At 35.7% G+C, this 17809-nt stretch overlaps 1 protein-coding gene across 4 annotated transcripts in view; it reads right to left on the bottom strand.

Moving 5' to 3' along the window:
• LOC113078342 (multidrug resistance-associated protein 5-like) overlaps positions 1 to 15012 on the bottom strand; it is a 42507-nt gene extending 27495 nt beyond the window's left edge. For 3 of the 4 annotated variants that reach the window (XM_026250663.1, XM_026250667.1, XM_026250665.1), the window contains exons 1-9: positions 14833 to 15012; positions 13458 to 13635; positions 11837 to 11992; positions 9346 to 9493; positions 6346 to 6579; positions 5255 to 5428; positions 3870 to 4017; positions 1043 to 1191; positions 845 to 952 (exon numbers count right to left, since the gene is read on the bottom strand). In XM_026250663.1, the coding sequence (XP_026106448.1) occupies positions 845 to 952; positions 1043 to 1191; positions 3870 to 4017; positions 5255 to 5428; positions 6346 to 6579; positions 9346 to 9493; positions 11837 to 11992; positions 13458 to 13627 (1287 nt within the window). In that variant the 5' untranslated portion in view covers positions 13628 to 13635; positions 14833 to 15012. The remainder of the gene's footprint in view (positions 1 to 844; positions 953 to 1042; positions 1192 to 3869; positions 4018 to 5254; positions 5429 to 6345; positions 6580 to 9345; positions 9494 to 11836; positions 11993 to 13457; positions 13636 to 14832) is intronic. The other variant, XM_026250666.1, reaches the window with a different exon arrangement.
• Between the last annotated feature and the right edge of the window lie 2797 nt (positions 15013 to 17809).

Here is a 17809-nt window from a genome sequence, read left to right as displayed (position 1 = left end):
AAACGATACTGTTGAAGTCAATGGTTCCACAGAAGAAAGAAAGTCATAAAGGATTGAAAACTTGAGTGTAAGTTAGGGGCTGTTCAAACTGAATGCCTTTTTCATTTAATTTTTATTCGAATGTGCTACTTTTCCATTGTTTTTCTAGATGGACGCAGCATAAGAGATTTATTCATTAAACAATGTAGACAGGTTCACCGATTATAACAGGAGGTTTTTTAAAGTGCATAAACTCATGCTAGACTGAAGTCAGTAATGATTTTCTGAGGAAATGTAAGCCGTATGATTAGTAACTTACAATTATTCTATTAAATTGTTATCATGTTAAATACAAAGTCAGTTATATTAGAAATATAAGGCTGATTTTAGCATGGGGTTGATTCACATTCCGGTAACAAAACTAGGTAAATAAATAATTAAATAAATTAGCACGATTATATCGTGTATCGATGATGTCACCGACTGACGAATTAATCTTAAAATCCAAATAAATCATATTATATTTTGCATATATGATTTATGAGTGATCTCCATCAGCATTTAATACATCTTTACAACACGGTTTTCTGCAAAGTTTGATATGTTGATAATTTCAAGGACTTTATACTGTAGGTTTTATAGGGTTAAAAAAAAAATCAGTGTTTCACTATCACACAGCATCAGTAGACTTTATGGTGCTTTTTGCCATTTTTAGAGTCCCAGTCTCTATTTTTCAGCGTATTGGAAAAGAGCTGCCTGGATGTTCTTCAAATGTTCTCCTTTTGTGTTCCATATCCATTTTAAATAACATGATAAATAATGGCAGATGAGTCATTTTTGGTTTGTTTGTGGATGTGTTTTCGACCTGAAATCGTTTCACGGCCACAGAGCCTTCAGATAAAGCACGCACCGCCAAGGGCGTGACCTTTAGAGCAAAGGTCATGGAGTTGAAAACAGCGACGACGGTGAAGGCCTGCAGGTAGTGACAGAAAGATCAAGAGTTCAAGTTGGCAGCTGTTTACGAGCCTCGGGCAGAAAGTGAAGTGCAGAAACATGGCTGTACCTGTGCTGCGGTGAGATCATAGCCCAGAGCCATGTGAAGAGTGAAGGTGCACACGCTGGCGATCACCACCACCACTGGAGCTACACCCACCGTCAGGCTCTGAACACAGCCCGCCCGCTCCAGGACCCTCCGCTCCTCTGACCGAACCCCTGGAGACACACCAGAGCAACAGATGGCTTTCTGTTCAGTGACTGCATTCACAGTGAGTGTCTGAGATTGACAGCTGTCAATCAGGTGTGACTCTATAAAGGTCCTGGAGCCGCTTGCTTAAACTTCTTAGACTAGTTTTTTAGTAAAACAGATTTATCCTTGGCTGACTTAACCTTGCTGCTCAAACTAGTTTTTAAGAAAAGTGCTGTATGTGATTATTACTTTTTTTTTTTATGTATTAAAGCTAACAAACAAACAAAACACATTAAGTTTGCAGATATTTAGGAAACATGTTAAGTTAACACACTTGTTTGCTGCAGCCAGTTATTCTACTTTGGAATGTGTGTTCTGTGTCGGAATGTCTGTTTTTGATTTGGTCTGTGTGACTCCGCCCCCACTGCCAGCTCAACCAATAGAATCTCAACACCCTGGGTTGCCAGTCGGTGGAAAACACAGTGTATTACAGCAATGAAAGCCAGCAAAACCATCATATTTACACACACAGACATATACATATATATATATATAGTCAGAGCACCCTCACTATTTTAAGAAGTACCGTCAGTAATTTGATTATTGTGCTTTTTGTCATTTTTTCATTTTATTGAAAAAGAGCTGCCTGGACACTCTTTAACATTTAAAAATTAATACAAATGAATTGAGTCCAAAATCTCTTTTTTTTTTTTTTTTTACACTATTTTGCATTTTCCTAATTAATTTATATTATCAAAATATCAAACTTAAAAAATTGCAAAAGCTCCAACTGAATGTCAACGTCTCAGTTAAATGACAGATGATTAAATTACTTAATAATAATTACTTATAATATTTTAAATATGAACAGAAGCATATTTATCCCTCCAAACAAGACTGAAAAGCTGCTGTCTGAATGTAACCATATCGTGTTTCCATCCTACAACACAGTTTCTAATTCACACAAGCCACACTATGTTCAATCCGGCAGAAACAGTGAGAAGTGCGACTGTAACGGAAGACAGATCATAATCATAAATGTGATGTTGCAGTAGATGTGATGCTGAGGCACTGGCAGGTGTCCAAGTGTCCCACTTCTTCTCCCTCTGCTGCACTAATATTTGTCTCTCGACTGGCCGCAAGCTGCCACATTCATTCAGCGCCGCTCTCTGGCTTACAGCCAAACTGTTTTGCTGCTGGTCTAAACAAGCAGAAGCGCTGGACGTAATCTCTGAAAACATTGCTGGATCTACATAATTCATATATAGAAGATGTTAATCTATGCAGGTTGTGATATTTTATTCGTAAGTGCATGCAAAAAGAAAAGAAAAGAAAAAAGGTGTAAATAGAGGAAAGAAAGGCCATGCATTCTTCTTTACTGATCATATACATAACAGAGAATATCTGAGGTAAAAAAAAAAAAAAGATTACTAGAGCGTTACATCCCAGTTTAAAGGGTTAAACGATCTGTTTTCTCCATTTAAAGTGATCTCAAAAGTTAGGGAACAATTAAGACACAACCTAAATGGTACTTGGCTGGATATATGTATATATGAAACGGCATTCAAAGATTTTATTTTAAAGAAAGAATATGCTAAAAAATACTGTTACATTTTAAGATAAATATTATATTAATATTCATTTTATATTTTTATATTTTGTCATGAACTACACCTGATAACTACATTAAGATTTTTTCAAAAGGGTGATTTGAATACTTTTTTAATTAAATAATTTTTAATGCCACTCAAAGCCCATTCAAAAACTGTGGTTGGTATTTATTTATTTATATTTTATTTGGAAATAAATAAATAAATAAAATCGGGAGAGATGAAGGATTATAAAAATAAGGTTCCATTTGATAATTGTTATTTAATGCATTAAGTAACAATGAGCAATAAATATGTTACAATATTTATTAATCATTTTAATGTTAATGAAACTACAGCTGTTCATTGTTTGTACTTTTTAGCTCAGGTCCTTTAAATAACATTAGATACAGCTTTATTTATCAATTTTATAACGTATTATTAAATGTAGGAATCAACATCAATGCATTATAAGTACATTTCATTGTTATTTTACGTTAACTAATGTGGTTTACTAAATTTAACAAATTAAACCTTATTGTAAAGTGTTACAGATTTAAAAAAAAAAAAAAAGTTTTTGAAAGAACCTCGAATGCAGTATTTATTTGATCAAAAATACAGTAACATTTTGCATTATGAAATTTTATTATAATTTCACAATATTAACCAAAATATTATTTACAAATTTTCTGACGTGCCAAATTATGCTTAAGAAACTTGGGCTGCTCCATGATAGATTTGATTTTTTTAAGGATTCTTTGAAGAACAGAAAGTTCAAAACAACTACATTTCTTTGAATATTTTGTAACATTATAACCGTCTTTACTCTCATTTATGATCATTTTTGTTGAATTAAAGTATTAATTTCTTACAAAAAAAGTGTAGTATAGATCCACATCAACCAAATCGTTCTTATTGAACATTGAGCTTTGAGTTAATCGGGAAGCTCAGAGACTCTCAGGACATTTCACTGACGGAGGACTGAGGAAGGACAGAGCCAAGACAGCGGATTAGGAAACTTGTTCCTTCCAATGCAGTGCAAAGCCACAGAGAGGATCCTTTGATTTGCATGGAGACTAGGACATCTAAGTGGATGCAGTCGAGTGCTGTCTTACTTTGGATGTTGTTGGCAAACGCCGTCTCCCAGCAGTACATCTTAATGAACTTAATACAGCCCAGGATCTCGTTCATCAGCCGGACACGCCGGTCCGTAACCGCCACGCACCTTTTACGGAAATACGCTGTCAAACGGGAGGCCAGCATCTGCAAGAAATAATTGAAAATGTGAAGAACCTGTTCAGACAGACACAAGGCTACAGTAGGGACATCCCACGAGTAAAACTGATGTATGGACCAAGGCAAAGTATAGAAATTTTAGGTATCAATTTAAATTATGGGAACGATAACTAGCATGTTGGCTGCTTATTAGTACTTAAAAACCACTTATTAATGCATAACCATATTCTAGATCCCTTAACACTGCCTAATACCAAAACATAACTGATAAAACAACTCCTTGTCTTATTAATAAGCTGCAGTTTATTGAGTGAAAACTATTTGTTAATAGTGAATTCACTTTTCTAAGGTGTAACCACATTTTTTTTTCTGAAAATGCTAGAGAAAACTCTTATTTGTTGCCATGTGGAGTACTTTGAAGCTGACTGAATAGGGATTTTGGTCTGTTAAAAAATGGTCTGCAGTCAGTTTTTCATGGAGAAAAATGCTGAAATGTTTTCCATGCAAAACCTTAATTTCTCATCGGCTCAAAAAAAACACACTCACCTTGGAAGACCTGGGGATGAGTAAATAATAAAGCCATTTAAAAAATAAATCTGTCTCAAATCAACAATGAACTGCAAATGCATGCATGAAACCATCTTTCCTGACAAACACATCATAGTATAATTGAATCTAACATCATATTTGGTTACTACATGACTTTCAATGACCTTTTACTTCAAGTCTTAAAACTATGCAGAAGTATTTGTATTTTACCTTCTGTTCCTTACTGAATAAAACATCTTAGACCAGCCTAAATTGGTGTCTGGTCTAGACAAGTCTCAGTCTAGTCAGCAATCAAGTTTAGGCTTGGTTTTAAATAGGTTAGCAGCTGTTTTATTCACTATAAAGCACAGCTGTGACCGCTTCATCCATTAACTACCAATAATATAGCCTCGAAAGGTACTCAAGATGAACCGAAATGTGAATCAATCACGGTTAAGTTACTCAAGGCGTGCCGTTTTGTTTAAAAATAAATCCCAGTTGAAGGGGTTGTAAACCTAACAACTCACTTAAGCCATGACTTATTCAGAATACAGCATGGCCTCTTATGCCATATCAGAAAACACATCAGATCAAAAGTGAAAATGTCAGATTGAATGACTTTTGAGAAAATCACAAGTCACATGTGAGGGGAAATTCAACTGCACTGTGAACTTAGCCTCTGTAAAGGCTTTTCCTTTTATTAACAAAAGATTTAGATGTGCTTATCTTATCTTACCATGGTGGGATAGAAGATGACAAAAATGGCCGATCCCACGAGTGCAGTCGGTCCTAAGAAATAGACGGTGTATGACAGACCCAGAATCCCAACGAGAGGCCCTCCAGCCAGCAGACAGCCCACCGAGACGGCCTCGTACAGACGCTGTCCATCACTGGAGCAAATGTTTACCAGCTGAAAGAGTAACAGGATGAGTCACCTAAGCTAAAACATGGCACGCATCAGCACCTGACACAGTGCATCAGCGTCATACAGCACTCAGGCCTCACAAACACAAGCAAAGTTTGGTTTTAAAGAGCCAAAAGAGCACATGAAAAAGTGAGCTTAAACTACGCAAAGACCTGGACCCTCTCAGATGTTATGTTCCCTTTACATTCAATAAATAAGACATGACCTGAGAAGCTTGTTTACAAAAGTGCTGCTCCTAAAGTATAGTTTAGTGTTTAATACGGGAGTAAAAATTATGCTGCGTTTTACTCACCCCCAATGCATCCTATGTGTATATAACTTTCTATTAAGAAAGTTCGGAAACTTTCTATTCAGACGAATCCAGTCGGAGTTATATTAAAAATTGTCTTTGATATTTAAAGCTCTATCATTGCAGTCAGCGGATGTTGGATTGCTGCAGTCCAAAAGAAGTGAAATAAAAAGCATCCTTCCATAATAAAAAGTGTCTCACACGGCTCGAGGGAGTGAAAAAAGGCCTCTTGTAGCGACTCGATGCGTTTTCGTAAGAAAAATATCCATATTCAAAACGTTATAGACACTTTAATCTAGAAGCAGGTCCAGGGGAATGAATATTAAGTTTTGAATATGGATATTTTTCTTACAAAAATGCATCGATTTGCTACACAAGGCCTTTGTTCACACCCCGGAGCCTCGTGAGAGACTTTTTATTGCGGAAAAGCGCTTTTTATTTCACTTCTTTTGGACTGAAGCAATGCAACACCTGCGGAGTGCCACGAAACAGCTTGAAAGATCAAAGACCATTTTTAATATAACATTTTTTAGAAAGTCATACACACCTATGATGCCTAGGGAGCCTCCTAATGTTCATTTCTGGGTGAATTAACCCTTTACACACAGTTCACCTCTCCAGTGCTGATGTCTTTAGTGCTGCGTAGTCGCAGGATCTTCTGGAAGGCGAAAGTGAGCGCGGCTCCCCGGAGGCGTGCGGCCGTGCGATAGCTGACAGCCCACACTAAAGCCAGAGACCAGGAGCGTGTCAGCTCCATGAGGAATATCCCAGCGACCAGAGCCAGACCATACTGCAGCTTCACCTCTGTGCACTGAGAGTACTCCAGCAGGGCTCGGATCAGCAGAGCCTGAGAACAACAACACACAGCCAGGAGACAGGTGTGAGACTTCACAGTTTCTGTTGTTTTCATTTGAACAGAATCAGAATTACATGAGGAGGGATTCAGAGGTGAGCTTTGAGGTTTTATGTTATCAGAACATCCTTTGACGTGCGCTGGGGTCGTGGGATCAAGCGCCGCTCATAGGAAAATACTACACCTTTTTTTGTTTTGACTTAAATTATTCTTGTTCTAATTATAACATAGATCCGGTACTGGATGCTAATTGTTCAGTACAGATGTGTGCGGTGCATCAAATTGCTTAAAATTAAATTCATAAATAAAGAAATTAATAAAACAATAAAAGATATGGAATTGGAAAAATGAATTTGTCATCCTCAGTCACTTTTCAAATTGTTCTTATGCATCTGACCAAATACATTTTTCATTTTTTTAAAAATATACATACTTTTATTCTTTAAGGACAAGTCTAAAAGTTAAATGTTTTATTTAAATAAATGCTGTACTTCTTTCAGCAAAAAAAAATCTTCAGATTGACCTTATGCCTCTGACCAATTGTATTTTATTTTATTTTATTTTGAAAAAGATGAACAATTTGTAAGGACCCAAGAAATTGATCAAAAGTAATGGTAGAAGACATGAAAAAAAAAAATATATATATATATATTTTATTTTTATTTTTTTTAATAAATGCTTTTCTTTTGGACTTTCTATTAATCCTTAAAAAATAAAAAATAATATTGAAATGGAATTGGATTTTTTTAAATCTTTAATTACTTTTCAAATTGTTCCTATGCCTTTGACCAAATCAATTTTATTTTTATTTATTGATTTTTTTTTTTTTGAAGAGAAATTCATTTATTCAGTAAGGATCCATTAAGTTTATCAAAAGTGATGTGAAAACATTAATAATAAAATATTTTAATAAATGCTGTTATTTTATACTTTCTGTAAAAAAAAAAAAAAAAAAAAAAAAAAAAAATATATATATATATATATATATATATATATATATATATATATATATATATATATATATATATATATATATATATATATATATAAATAATATCATGGTTTCTGCAAAAATATCACGCATCAAAAACAGTTGTTAACATCAATAATCATAAGAAATGTTTCTTAAGTGCCAAAGCTTTTCCATCACACAAATAAATTACTTTTTAAAATATAATCAAATAATGCAACATATTGACATTATTTTTGCTCAAATAAATGCAGCTTTGTTTAGCATTAGGGACTTATAAAACATTTCAAAATCTTACCGACCCCAAACTTTTGAATGCTAGTGTAAACCAAAAATCATATTTGAGTACATACTTGAAGCCATGGACAGGAGCAGTGATGAAATATTAAAATTACGACATTAAAATAGTGCTTAAATACACTTAAAAGAAAAATACCAGCTGCTGAGACAATGGCTGACCCATGCAACACTAAACAAATCAACGCAAGTAAATAAGTGTGCTATTTTGTAACATGTAATCCCTGATAATGCTATTAAGCGAGTGCTGTCAGGGGCATGTGTGGGGAAATAAAATCAACAGCTGCGTTCCCAACAGCGTGGCAGTAAGAAACTCCCAGCTACACCAAAATAAATCCCCTCATAGTGAAACTAATAAGATCAAAAATGCATGTGTGTTTTTAGGAGAATGTTTTAAATCCGAACTCTGAATCACTCTTTGTTGAATAAAGATCTAAGCTCATCTGGCAACAGAAATAAAGCAGCAGGCAATAACTTGAATAATATGAATAACATGCCTCCTGGACCGTAGAAAATCCAGACACACGTCACAATCCTGTGGATTAATACTAGTTTGAAGTACGAGAAGGTGTGAAAAATCAATTTTTTTACATCAAGATTTTATTTGCACATATCTCTGGATTGATCCCTGAATATAAGCAGGAAAGTGCTGAACCATCACAGTTAAAGTGACTTTTCATTCATGACCTACTTCCTGTAATCATTTTTGCACTAGGGCTGAGTGATATGGTGTAAAATAGTATCATAATATTTTCCCCATATCATACAATATCAATATTTATCACTGTATTAATTTACCATTAATGCTTTCCACATGTTTGTTAGATCTTGAGAAGGAATGTAATTAGGGCCCCATGACATCTGTTTTATGTCCCACTAAATTCAGTTTTTATTTAGCAAATTCTTTTAAGTTTTGTGATTCAGTATACATTTCTCATAAAATGGTGTCTAATTAAATTAATCAGTCATTTTATTTTAAAATTGTATGAATCTTTTAAAATGTAATAAAATGAAAACAGAATTTACAACAAAACACTGCATTTTTATTTTTTGCGCAAATAAGACGATGCACTGTATAAATTAATTTTAAATTAATCCTTTCTTGTATCAAATCCTTTAAAATAACTATTGCTATTATTATTACTTTGAGAATTGTATTTCAGTACAAAATATTTCTGTCAAAATTTCTTCTAGTTAAAACAGACTTTTATTTTGACGGGTTGAATTTCTTCAAAAAAAAAAAACACAAAAAAAAGAATCCGCAAATCTTTTTTTTTTTTTTTTTTTTTTAATTCAACAAGACTCATAAATATTGTATGCATCAGAAGTCTAAAATATAATGCACACATCATATGTCTAAATAATGCTTGTCTTGGTTCTTTTAACTGAACTATCCCATTAAGACACACAGTTAGGGTCTGGGAAGGAGAAGCAGGTCAAAGGGCAGCATGCAAACCAACACTTATGTCAGAAAGAAAATGAGGACAACTCACAGGTCCAACAAATCCAGCCACCATGGTGATGAGCAGGGAGGAGATGGCCACCAGGATTCGGGTCTGACAGAACCTCCAGATGACCCGGGACAGGGACGCCGTGTCCTTCCCTCGCCGCTTGAGCTCCTCGTGCCACAGCCACTCCAGTCTGAACCATGCATCGCCACAAACAGAGCGCTTTAAACTACATGTGGACTGTTAGTGTAACATGTACGGCTTTATTACAATCATTTATTTGAAGGGATAGTGCAACCAAACATAAAACTTCTGTCATCTTTTACTCAGCCTCAAGTTTATCTCTTCTGTTAAGATGATATTTTATAGAATGTCGGAAACCGAATGGTTTTCATTTGACTTCTATATCATGAAGAAGAAGAAAAAAAACAATAGAAGTCAATGGCTACCAGGAACTATTTAACTTTTCAAAATATCACCTTTTAAAAAAAAGAAAAAAGAAAAAAATGCTTATACAGGTTTGTAACAACTTGAGGGTGAGTAAATAAAAAAAAAACATTTTTGGATGAATTAACCCTTGATGTTCATGACTGTATTCAAGTACTATTGATTTGTCTTTTTAATACCTCTTTAAAGTCTAAATTAAAGTCGGCATGGAATGAACTCACCCTATCAGTTTTCTAAATGCATGCTATAGATCTTAAATCAGAGGGTTCAGTTTTAAATAACTTTTCTGACTTGTAACGATTCATCAAAATGTGGTTGCTGCATCTTTTCGTGATGTATGCAGGATTTCTCCAATCATTTAGTGCACTTAAACCAAGCTCACTTTAAAAGATGATTTTCTCAATATTTGAATTTTTTGCACCCTCAGATTACAGATTTTCAAAAAGTTGCATCTCAGTCAAATATTGTGCGATCCTAACAAACCATGCATTAATGGAAAGCGTATTTATTCAGCTTTCAGGTTAATAAATCTCAATTTCTTAAAGGGTTAGTTCACCCAAAAAGGAAAATGATGTCATTAATGACAAAAATGATGACGTTAAGGTCAAACACTGAAACCTGACACTTCTTCTCACAGAGCCGCTGAGGCATAGCTGTCAGGCAAATATAGGAGCCTGTATTTAAACACGATCACAAAAGAAAGCGCAGCCAAAGTCTGATCCAATTCGTGCACCGAAAGTGGACTTGATCTCAGTAACAGATTACAGTAACAGGTGTTTTTCTACACTCCTCTGTCCTTGAGGAAACCCTTTCATCCCCATCAATTAGCCAGCTTAGTCAAAGGAACACGGCTGCGATCTGACGTGTTAATGACATAGCCATCTCTCTCTCTGATGTCTAATCCTTGCTATGAATAACAGCCACCTGCTATAACTCTCTGGGCTGTGTGAGCATGGGAGGCGAGTATCTTTCAACCCCAACCGTGACTCGAGGGATTCCCACACCAACCTCTTGCTATCAAGACATCAACTGTGTGAGACCTTGGCACTGGAGGTGTTTTTTCTAATAGCTCTGTTTGTTCACGGTTCAACATTGACGCATATGAGAGATGCCTAACTTGTTTGGATCCTGGGCAGGGCTGAACGATTCATTGAAATCCAACTGGAATCATGATTTGGCATTTGGCAAATACTGCGCTTTATTGCTTGCCCACAGTATCAAATTAACATTAACAGAATCACAACATAATATTCATGTTATAGAATATACAAAGCCTAAAATTTTTTTAATATATATTAAATATATAAACATCCTGCCTCTGTATAATATATATTTAAGTATTGTTTATATAACATATGTGTCAGAGAAACAAGAAGGCGTAACTTTTATTCTCCCTGTAGTATTGTTGCTGTCATGTGTGTTTCCAAATAGGGTAAGGGGCGCAAGCAGCTTGAAGGTATTCAGCCAATCACAGCGCACTTGTTAGCTGGCCAATCAGAGCATGCAGTGCTTTTCAGAACAATGAGCTTTGTAAAAATCTACATGTTTCAGAAAGACTGGTCAGAGAGGAGCAACAATAATACACTGTATGTGGAAAATATATAAACCACGTTACGTAAACACATTGCATTATACCAAATACACAAAATAACGTAATTTTTTTAGAATCATCATATGACCCCATTAAAAAGCAACATCCTCCCAAACAAAATAAGCGTTTATAAACCTGTTATCCAACAAAAGCGAACATTTATTATAAAAAATACCCAAGACAGCTTGAAGAAAACAGAGAAACCCTATATTGATGCATCATGTGTTTACTATTTTAATGTTTAATCGGTTCAAGCGTCTTGTTTTTATTCAGTCACAGTGATATTATTGTCCATATTAGGGATTTCCTGGAATGTCATGAGTTTTATTACTTCTGTGATGCATTATGTGGAGTTTCCGCATGAGGGCGCCCCCTGGTGTCCAGTATTGATACATGCGTTAGCGCTCACTAATTTGTTATTTATTATAGTTTTTTGTGAATTTGTTTTAAAAATCAGCAGACAAACCTTGAATCAGAAGGTTTTGGCCAGTAGCTCACCTTTGGCAGTTCGTTTCTGAGGCTTCGTGGCAAGACAGACCCCAGACATCTTCCATCTTGAGACAGGAAGCTCTGTGGGCCCTCCATGCCAGAGGGGACAGCCACTGAAGGGTCATGAAGGAGAAAAATCCTGCATTGTCCACCGGGTGCTGATGTCTGGGGATGGAAATGGAAGAGTTGGGCTCGTATCACTCATCTAGGCGCTATGTGAATCAATCTTTACTCGCTGCGGCCAAACAGGAGATGAATCAAATGCTTGTGTTTGAACAGCAGTTTGCACGTCCCTCTCAGAACTCTTACGAAGCAGTGAAAAAGTTCAGCGGCTCTTTATCAGTCAGCATGTTAAAAATCAAGCCGTCTGTTAATAAAGGATAAGAGCGTTCTTATCAGGACCTCATTGACTGTCACTCGAGTCCAAATGGCAACGAAACAAACATCTCCTGAGGCCTCACAAAAGTATTTCGGTGCATATGTTTATTTCGGCCCACTGTTAACAGGTTTAATCAAAGTGTGAGATAAGCAGTGGTAGAAGTGTAATATTAGTTAGGCTCTTCCACACTAAACTCAGCAGAAAGCGTTGAAAATAGACTATAAATGTTTTGTTTTATCCACAAAAGCTTTTACAATAATACAATTAAAAATAACAATGATTGTGTTCAATGCAGGATAAATGCACAGTGATGCAATTTCTGTTTAATTAAGTGATAGATTCAGATGATAAAAACAGCTCATAGCTTCGTTTTAAAGTTTGAGTTTAAAGTAGGTTAGTTATAATCTGGATGTTAAAGTGTCTCCTAATAACTAACCACTTATTAAAGAAATATTTAAAGTAGTAGCCCATACAAAAGTGGGACAGGAAAAAACGCATGTTTTGACTATAAACAAAAACATCTACTGAAATATTGTCAAATGTGAAAGTTGTCCTGTCATTATGAAGTGAGAAATACAAAAATATATATGCATATTATATAATTTCATATTATATATTTCATTTTACAAATATAATATAATTATAAGTTTTATATATTGATTTATGCAGTTCTGTAAAGTGATTCTTCCACATTTTAAGCATTAATAATCATAAAACAAGCTTTATGTATCTGCACATGGGAGTCTAATTGTTGGAAACAATGTGTCAAAGTCAATTAATACATTGTTTTACATTTAAAAAATCATTTCAGTCTACCAAACTACCAAAATATTAATTTTATATGGTTATAACAACTATATCCACACTGAAAATGGAAGAATCACTTCATAAATAAATATATATAAACTTATAATTATATAATATGTATTATATGAAATATATAATATGAAATTATATTATATATATATATATATATTTAATCCTTTTTTTTTGTATTTCTCACTTCATAATGACAGTCTCACCACAGGACAATTTTCACATTTGACAAAAAATTAATAAATATAAAATAAGTATTTTGCAAAAATTAGGTAAGTAGTTGCAAACTAGTTATTTTATCTACATAAAAAAAAAAAAAAAATTTGAAACTTATTGAACAACAGTTAATGTGTTTATAAATAGCTTGCAACCACACTTACCTATATAAAAATAAATAAAAAAAGGCTAATTTTTACTCAGTGCAGAAGAGCTTACTTGTGCGTGATACGAAAGGGCTTGAGTATCTGTAAGCTTTGGCGATATCTGCCTCGTCGTTTTGTTTCGGTGCCCAGTTCCACCTCATCATCGGGGTCTGGGAGACTCTGTGGAGGGGACAGCGTCAAACCCTCTACCCTTCCTACAGCCTCCAAAGCATCCGAGAACATACCTGTCTCTAACAAACAAAACACAACAACACTCAACAACACCCTAAAAGCTACAGAACACTGTCAGAGACCTGGGAAGGTCTGAATCTGCTGACTAAGACCTTCCTCTAGCGTTATGGCTGCAAAGTTAAAGTGTTTATCTATTTAAAGACGCCTGTGGGTGGCCTCAAGGCTGGTGGATACTGAGACGGAGGATATTCGAGCTCGCCGTGTGTGTGTTGACCCTGTCACTGATCCATCGGTGGCATGAGACAAGATAAGGTAAATCCAGAAACACTGTGACTCTGTGTACGTCACCGGCGACTGCCATGCAGATAATGGAAGATAAGCACAAAAGAAAGAGCCCATGCACGCTCGATAAAAATCCCTAATGCAATAGTGACTGTAAACTATGATAATGGGACCATTTTGAAAATTTAAAGGGATAACTCACACAGAAATTAGCATTTTGAGTATTTCTTAATGTCATTGCAAACCTTTATTTCAGAATTTCAAGGAATTGATCCTGCGTTTCATGCAGCTGTAATGCATGGAGATTAAGGCTTTCAATCAAGTGTCTATAAAAGTAGCACAAAAAGTTCATATGATTGAAACGCGCTGAAACTCACTGAAAATCAGCTCTGTCTGTATTTAGATACATTTAGTCATTTTCCAGACACTAATGTTAGTCAGATTTGAAGCAACATTTTCATTGCAACCATTTCAACAGGCACACAAACAGCTGAGTAAGAAATAAATGCACCCATTTTGAGGCTAATATAATGCGTATAGCTCATGTTTGTGTTCAGTTTCGACTGGGAATATTTATCCATGTGCACACAATCTAAAGCAAGAACAAAGCCAAAATAAGACCATCCAGTGTTGATCCAGTGGGACTAAATCTACTGTATAATAACTGTACATGCGTATCTACTGAATGGCCTTTAATAATCAGAAAAGGTTGAATGAGAAATCAGTTTATCATTATTTTATCAGTCGTTGATTTGTGCATTACACCTGACGAATCTATTTCTGGAACTCAGTGTTCCTTGCCATTTCTGGAGATGTTCTCCATTGGGTTCTTCATATGGGACATTTTATAGATTATCAGAACTAGTTTTATCTCAAATAAGCATGGCATGTTACTTCACTTATGACCATGAATATACTGACCCAACACGAAACTGGAAAAAGTTTAAAAAAAAAAGTTGCAGAAGGTCACTTACATGTCCAACAGAAAGCTCCTGGATGTTCTCACAGGTTATAAAGGATTTCTTCTCTTGGTCTGTTGTGGCACACGACACATCTCCCTCTCGATAACTAACTTCGCCAGCATGCGCTGTGATCCCGAGCAGAAGAAAGCGAACCGGAGAGTTTGAAACAGCTGACGGAATTCCCTAAATGCATCCTGCGTCACGCCTAAGCAACCAATCACGGAAGTGCGTGGTCGTCGCTATGGGAAACGCATCTGAACTGGAAGGAAAAGGCACGTGGTGATCTTTGTAACAGCGTGCACACACAGATTAGCGGACTATTTTGAGTCGGTCATCTGAAGAGCATTGCTTATAAATGACATGGAATAAGATACGCAGTCTGACAAGAAACACCTATTTTTATTTAAACAGCAGCTGATGCGGAACTCTTTGAAAAAAAGAGTGCGCGGTGTGACGTAATGCTCGCGTGCATTGATGTTCCAAAAAAAAAAAAATGTGATGAGAAGCCTTTGCACACTTTGGCTATTTTAACTTCAAAACAAACGCTATCTTTCCATCTCATTTAGAGTACGTTTAAATTCTATATTTATCATCACTGGGCAGCAAGTTAAATTATTATGTTACTCTGTTAGTAATGTTTACTTTATGTAAAGGTCATGACCTCTGGCTGTGTAATGATGGACGATGACTGACACATGGCTCAATGCAATACAAGAATCCAGTCCATGCTGAAAACCACAAACACTGCAGTAGTTGACAGGGGTGGATCTAGAAAAATATTGATGGGGTGGTGAGAAGGGGGCAGGAATTTTTGAGGGGTGGCAACATATGGCGGACGTGTATATATACTGAATTTAGTCACAGTTATCACAGTTTGATGATAAATATATGTGCACACTACAAAAGGACACAGGCTATCATTTACAAACTTAATCTCATGCAATCAATGTCTTGCATTTGAAACAGTTTATAAGGAATAAGTGACCATCACCCATAAGTACCACACACTCACTAATGCATACAGTTTGCATCAACATGTAATTAAGAGCATTATAAAAGGTTCAGTGTTATCAATATGTCAATTTATTATAAGAAACACAAGTTATATCTTCAACTTATATCAAACTTCAAGTTATATCAAAATTTTATTTTGACAGGTTGTCATAAAGACATTACCGTTTCTGTCTGTCTGTGTATACGATACGAATGAATGACGATAGTTTTTATCAAATGAAAGGTTGAAATCCTCTCATAGCGCGCTGACGTGAACATGTGTAGCATACATCATGTGTCAATATAGTGAAGAGCTGAAAACACCACGCGTGCTTCAGTGTGTGTGTGTGTGTGTGTGTGTGTAGTAGAGCACACATTCCCAGAGACGTGTTATAACAACACCTTAAGGGTTCCCATAAGCAGGATTTATTGTTCTGCCCCCTTCCTCAAATATGATGATGGAAAAAACACCTACTATAGGGGTGAAAAATAACTTTAATCAAATAAAAAACTAAAATTAATAAATTTTATTATTTACAAATCACAATTGGTAGCTCTCGACATTTACCCGTGGCCTATAACTTTATTATGACTCTAATTTATTTTATAGTCTCAAGCATTCAGAAATCATGCAAAGGAAACTAAGCAGTTTTACTATTGATAAAACCATGGTTTATTTTTGTAAGGGTTGTGATATGCACGTTTTTTTGTTGAAGAAATTATAAGCCTGTGTCATCTATAGCAAAAAGGTGGCCAAAAATGAAAGATTAAGTGAATATTTGAATGAAATGTTTGGTCAGTATCCTGTCCTGTAAGTGTAACAGCAGCAATCACATGGCATTTGTAAAACATGTAACATAAATAGTGTATTTTTGTATTTTGCCTTACATTATGTATTTTAACAGTTGTCATTATTAACCAGATCATTATTGCCCTCATTATTTTTTTTATATAATGCATTTTAAGTCATTTTAAAGGTATTGATTGGCTTAGGTCTGTTTTTATAGCAATAACAACAACAACAAAAATATTACAGAATTAGAGTTTGGGGTTCGCGAATCATTTGAATCAGTTCGGGAGTTCGTAGGGATCGCGAATCATTTGAGTCTGTTTGGGAGTTCGTAGCGAGATCGCGAATCATTTGAGTCATTTATGGGGATCGCGAATCATTTGAATCAGTTCGGGTGTTCAAAGCAGGTTCGCGATCATTTGAGTCATTTTGGGGATCGCAAACCATTTGAATTAGTTCGGGAGTTCGGATCGGGTTCACGAATCATTTGAGTCAGTTTGGGAGGTCGGAGCGGGATCGCGAATTATTTGAATCAGTTCGAGAGTTCGGAGCGGATCGCGAATCATTTGAGTCAGTTATGGGGATCGCGAATCATTTGAGTCAATTTGGGAGTTCGGAGAGGGATCGCGAATTATTTGAATCAGTTCGAGAGTTCGGAGCGGCTTCGCGGATCAATTGAGTCAGTTTGGGGATCAAATCATTTGAGTCAATTTGGGAGTTCGGAGCAGGATCGCGAATCATTTGAATCAGTTCGGGAGTTCGGAGCAGGATCGCGAATCATTTGAATCAGTCGGGAGTTCGGAGCGGGATCACGAATCACGAAAGATTTGCGCTCGTGAATTTTCAAATTGGCCATAACCTTTAATTCGTTGCTGCCAACTGAGGTGGCATCAGGGGGCAAGGCTTTTTGTTTTAGGTGGCATTTGCCACCCTATGCCACCCCTGTAGATCCGCCCCTGGTAGTTGACAAATCAACATGAACTTTTAATGCAACACAAAAAATGTAGGTTAAGCTTTGCAACATTTTTAAATAAACTTTTAGCTGTTGTGTAGTTCAACAAGTTCAAGCGTTCCTTTAATATGGATCATAAACACTGTAGGCACTACTACAAAAAAAAGTAGTTTTGGTTGACGAATATCAAACTGGTGTTTGCTAAATTAATTTCAGGTGTATAGGAAACTACTTCTGTTTGTAACACTTAATGC

This window comes from Carassius auratus, unplaced genomic scaffold, assembly GCF_003368295.1.
Source record: "Carassius auratus strain Wakin unplaced genomic scaffold, ASM336829v1 scaf_tig00025379, whole genome shotgun sequence".
Taxonomy (NCBI): domain Eukaryota; kingdom Metazoa; phylum Chordata; class Actinopteri; order Cypriniformes; family Cyprinidae; genus Carassius; species Carassius auratus.
The sequence above is the reverse complement of the archived record's forward strand: the minus strand, read 5'-3'. Positions and strand labels throughout refer to the sequence as shown.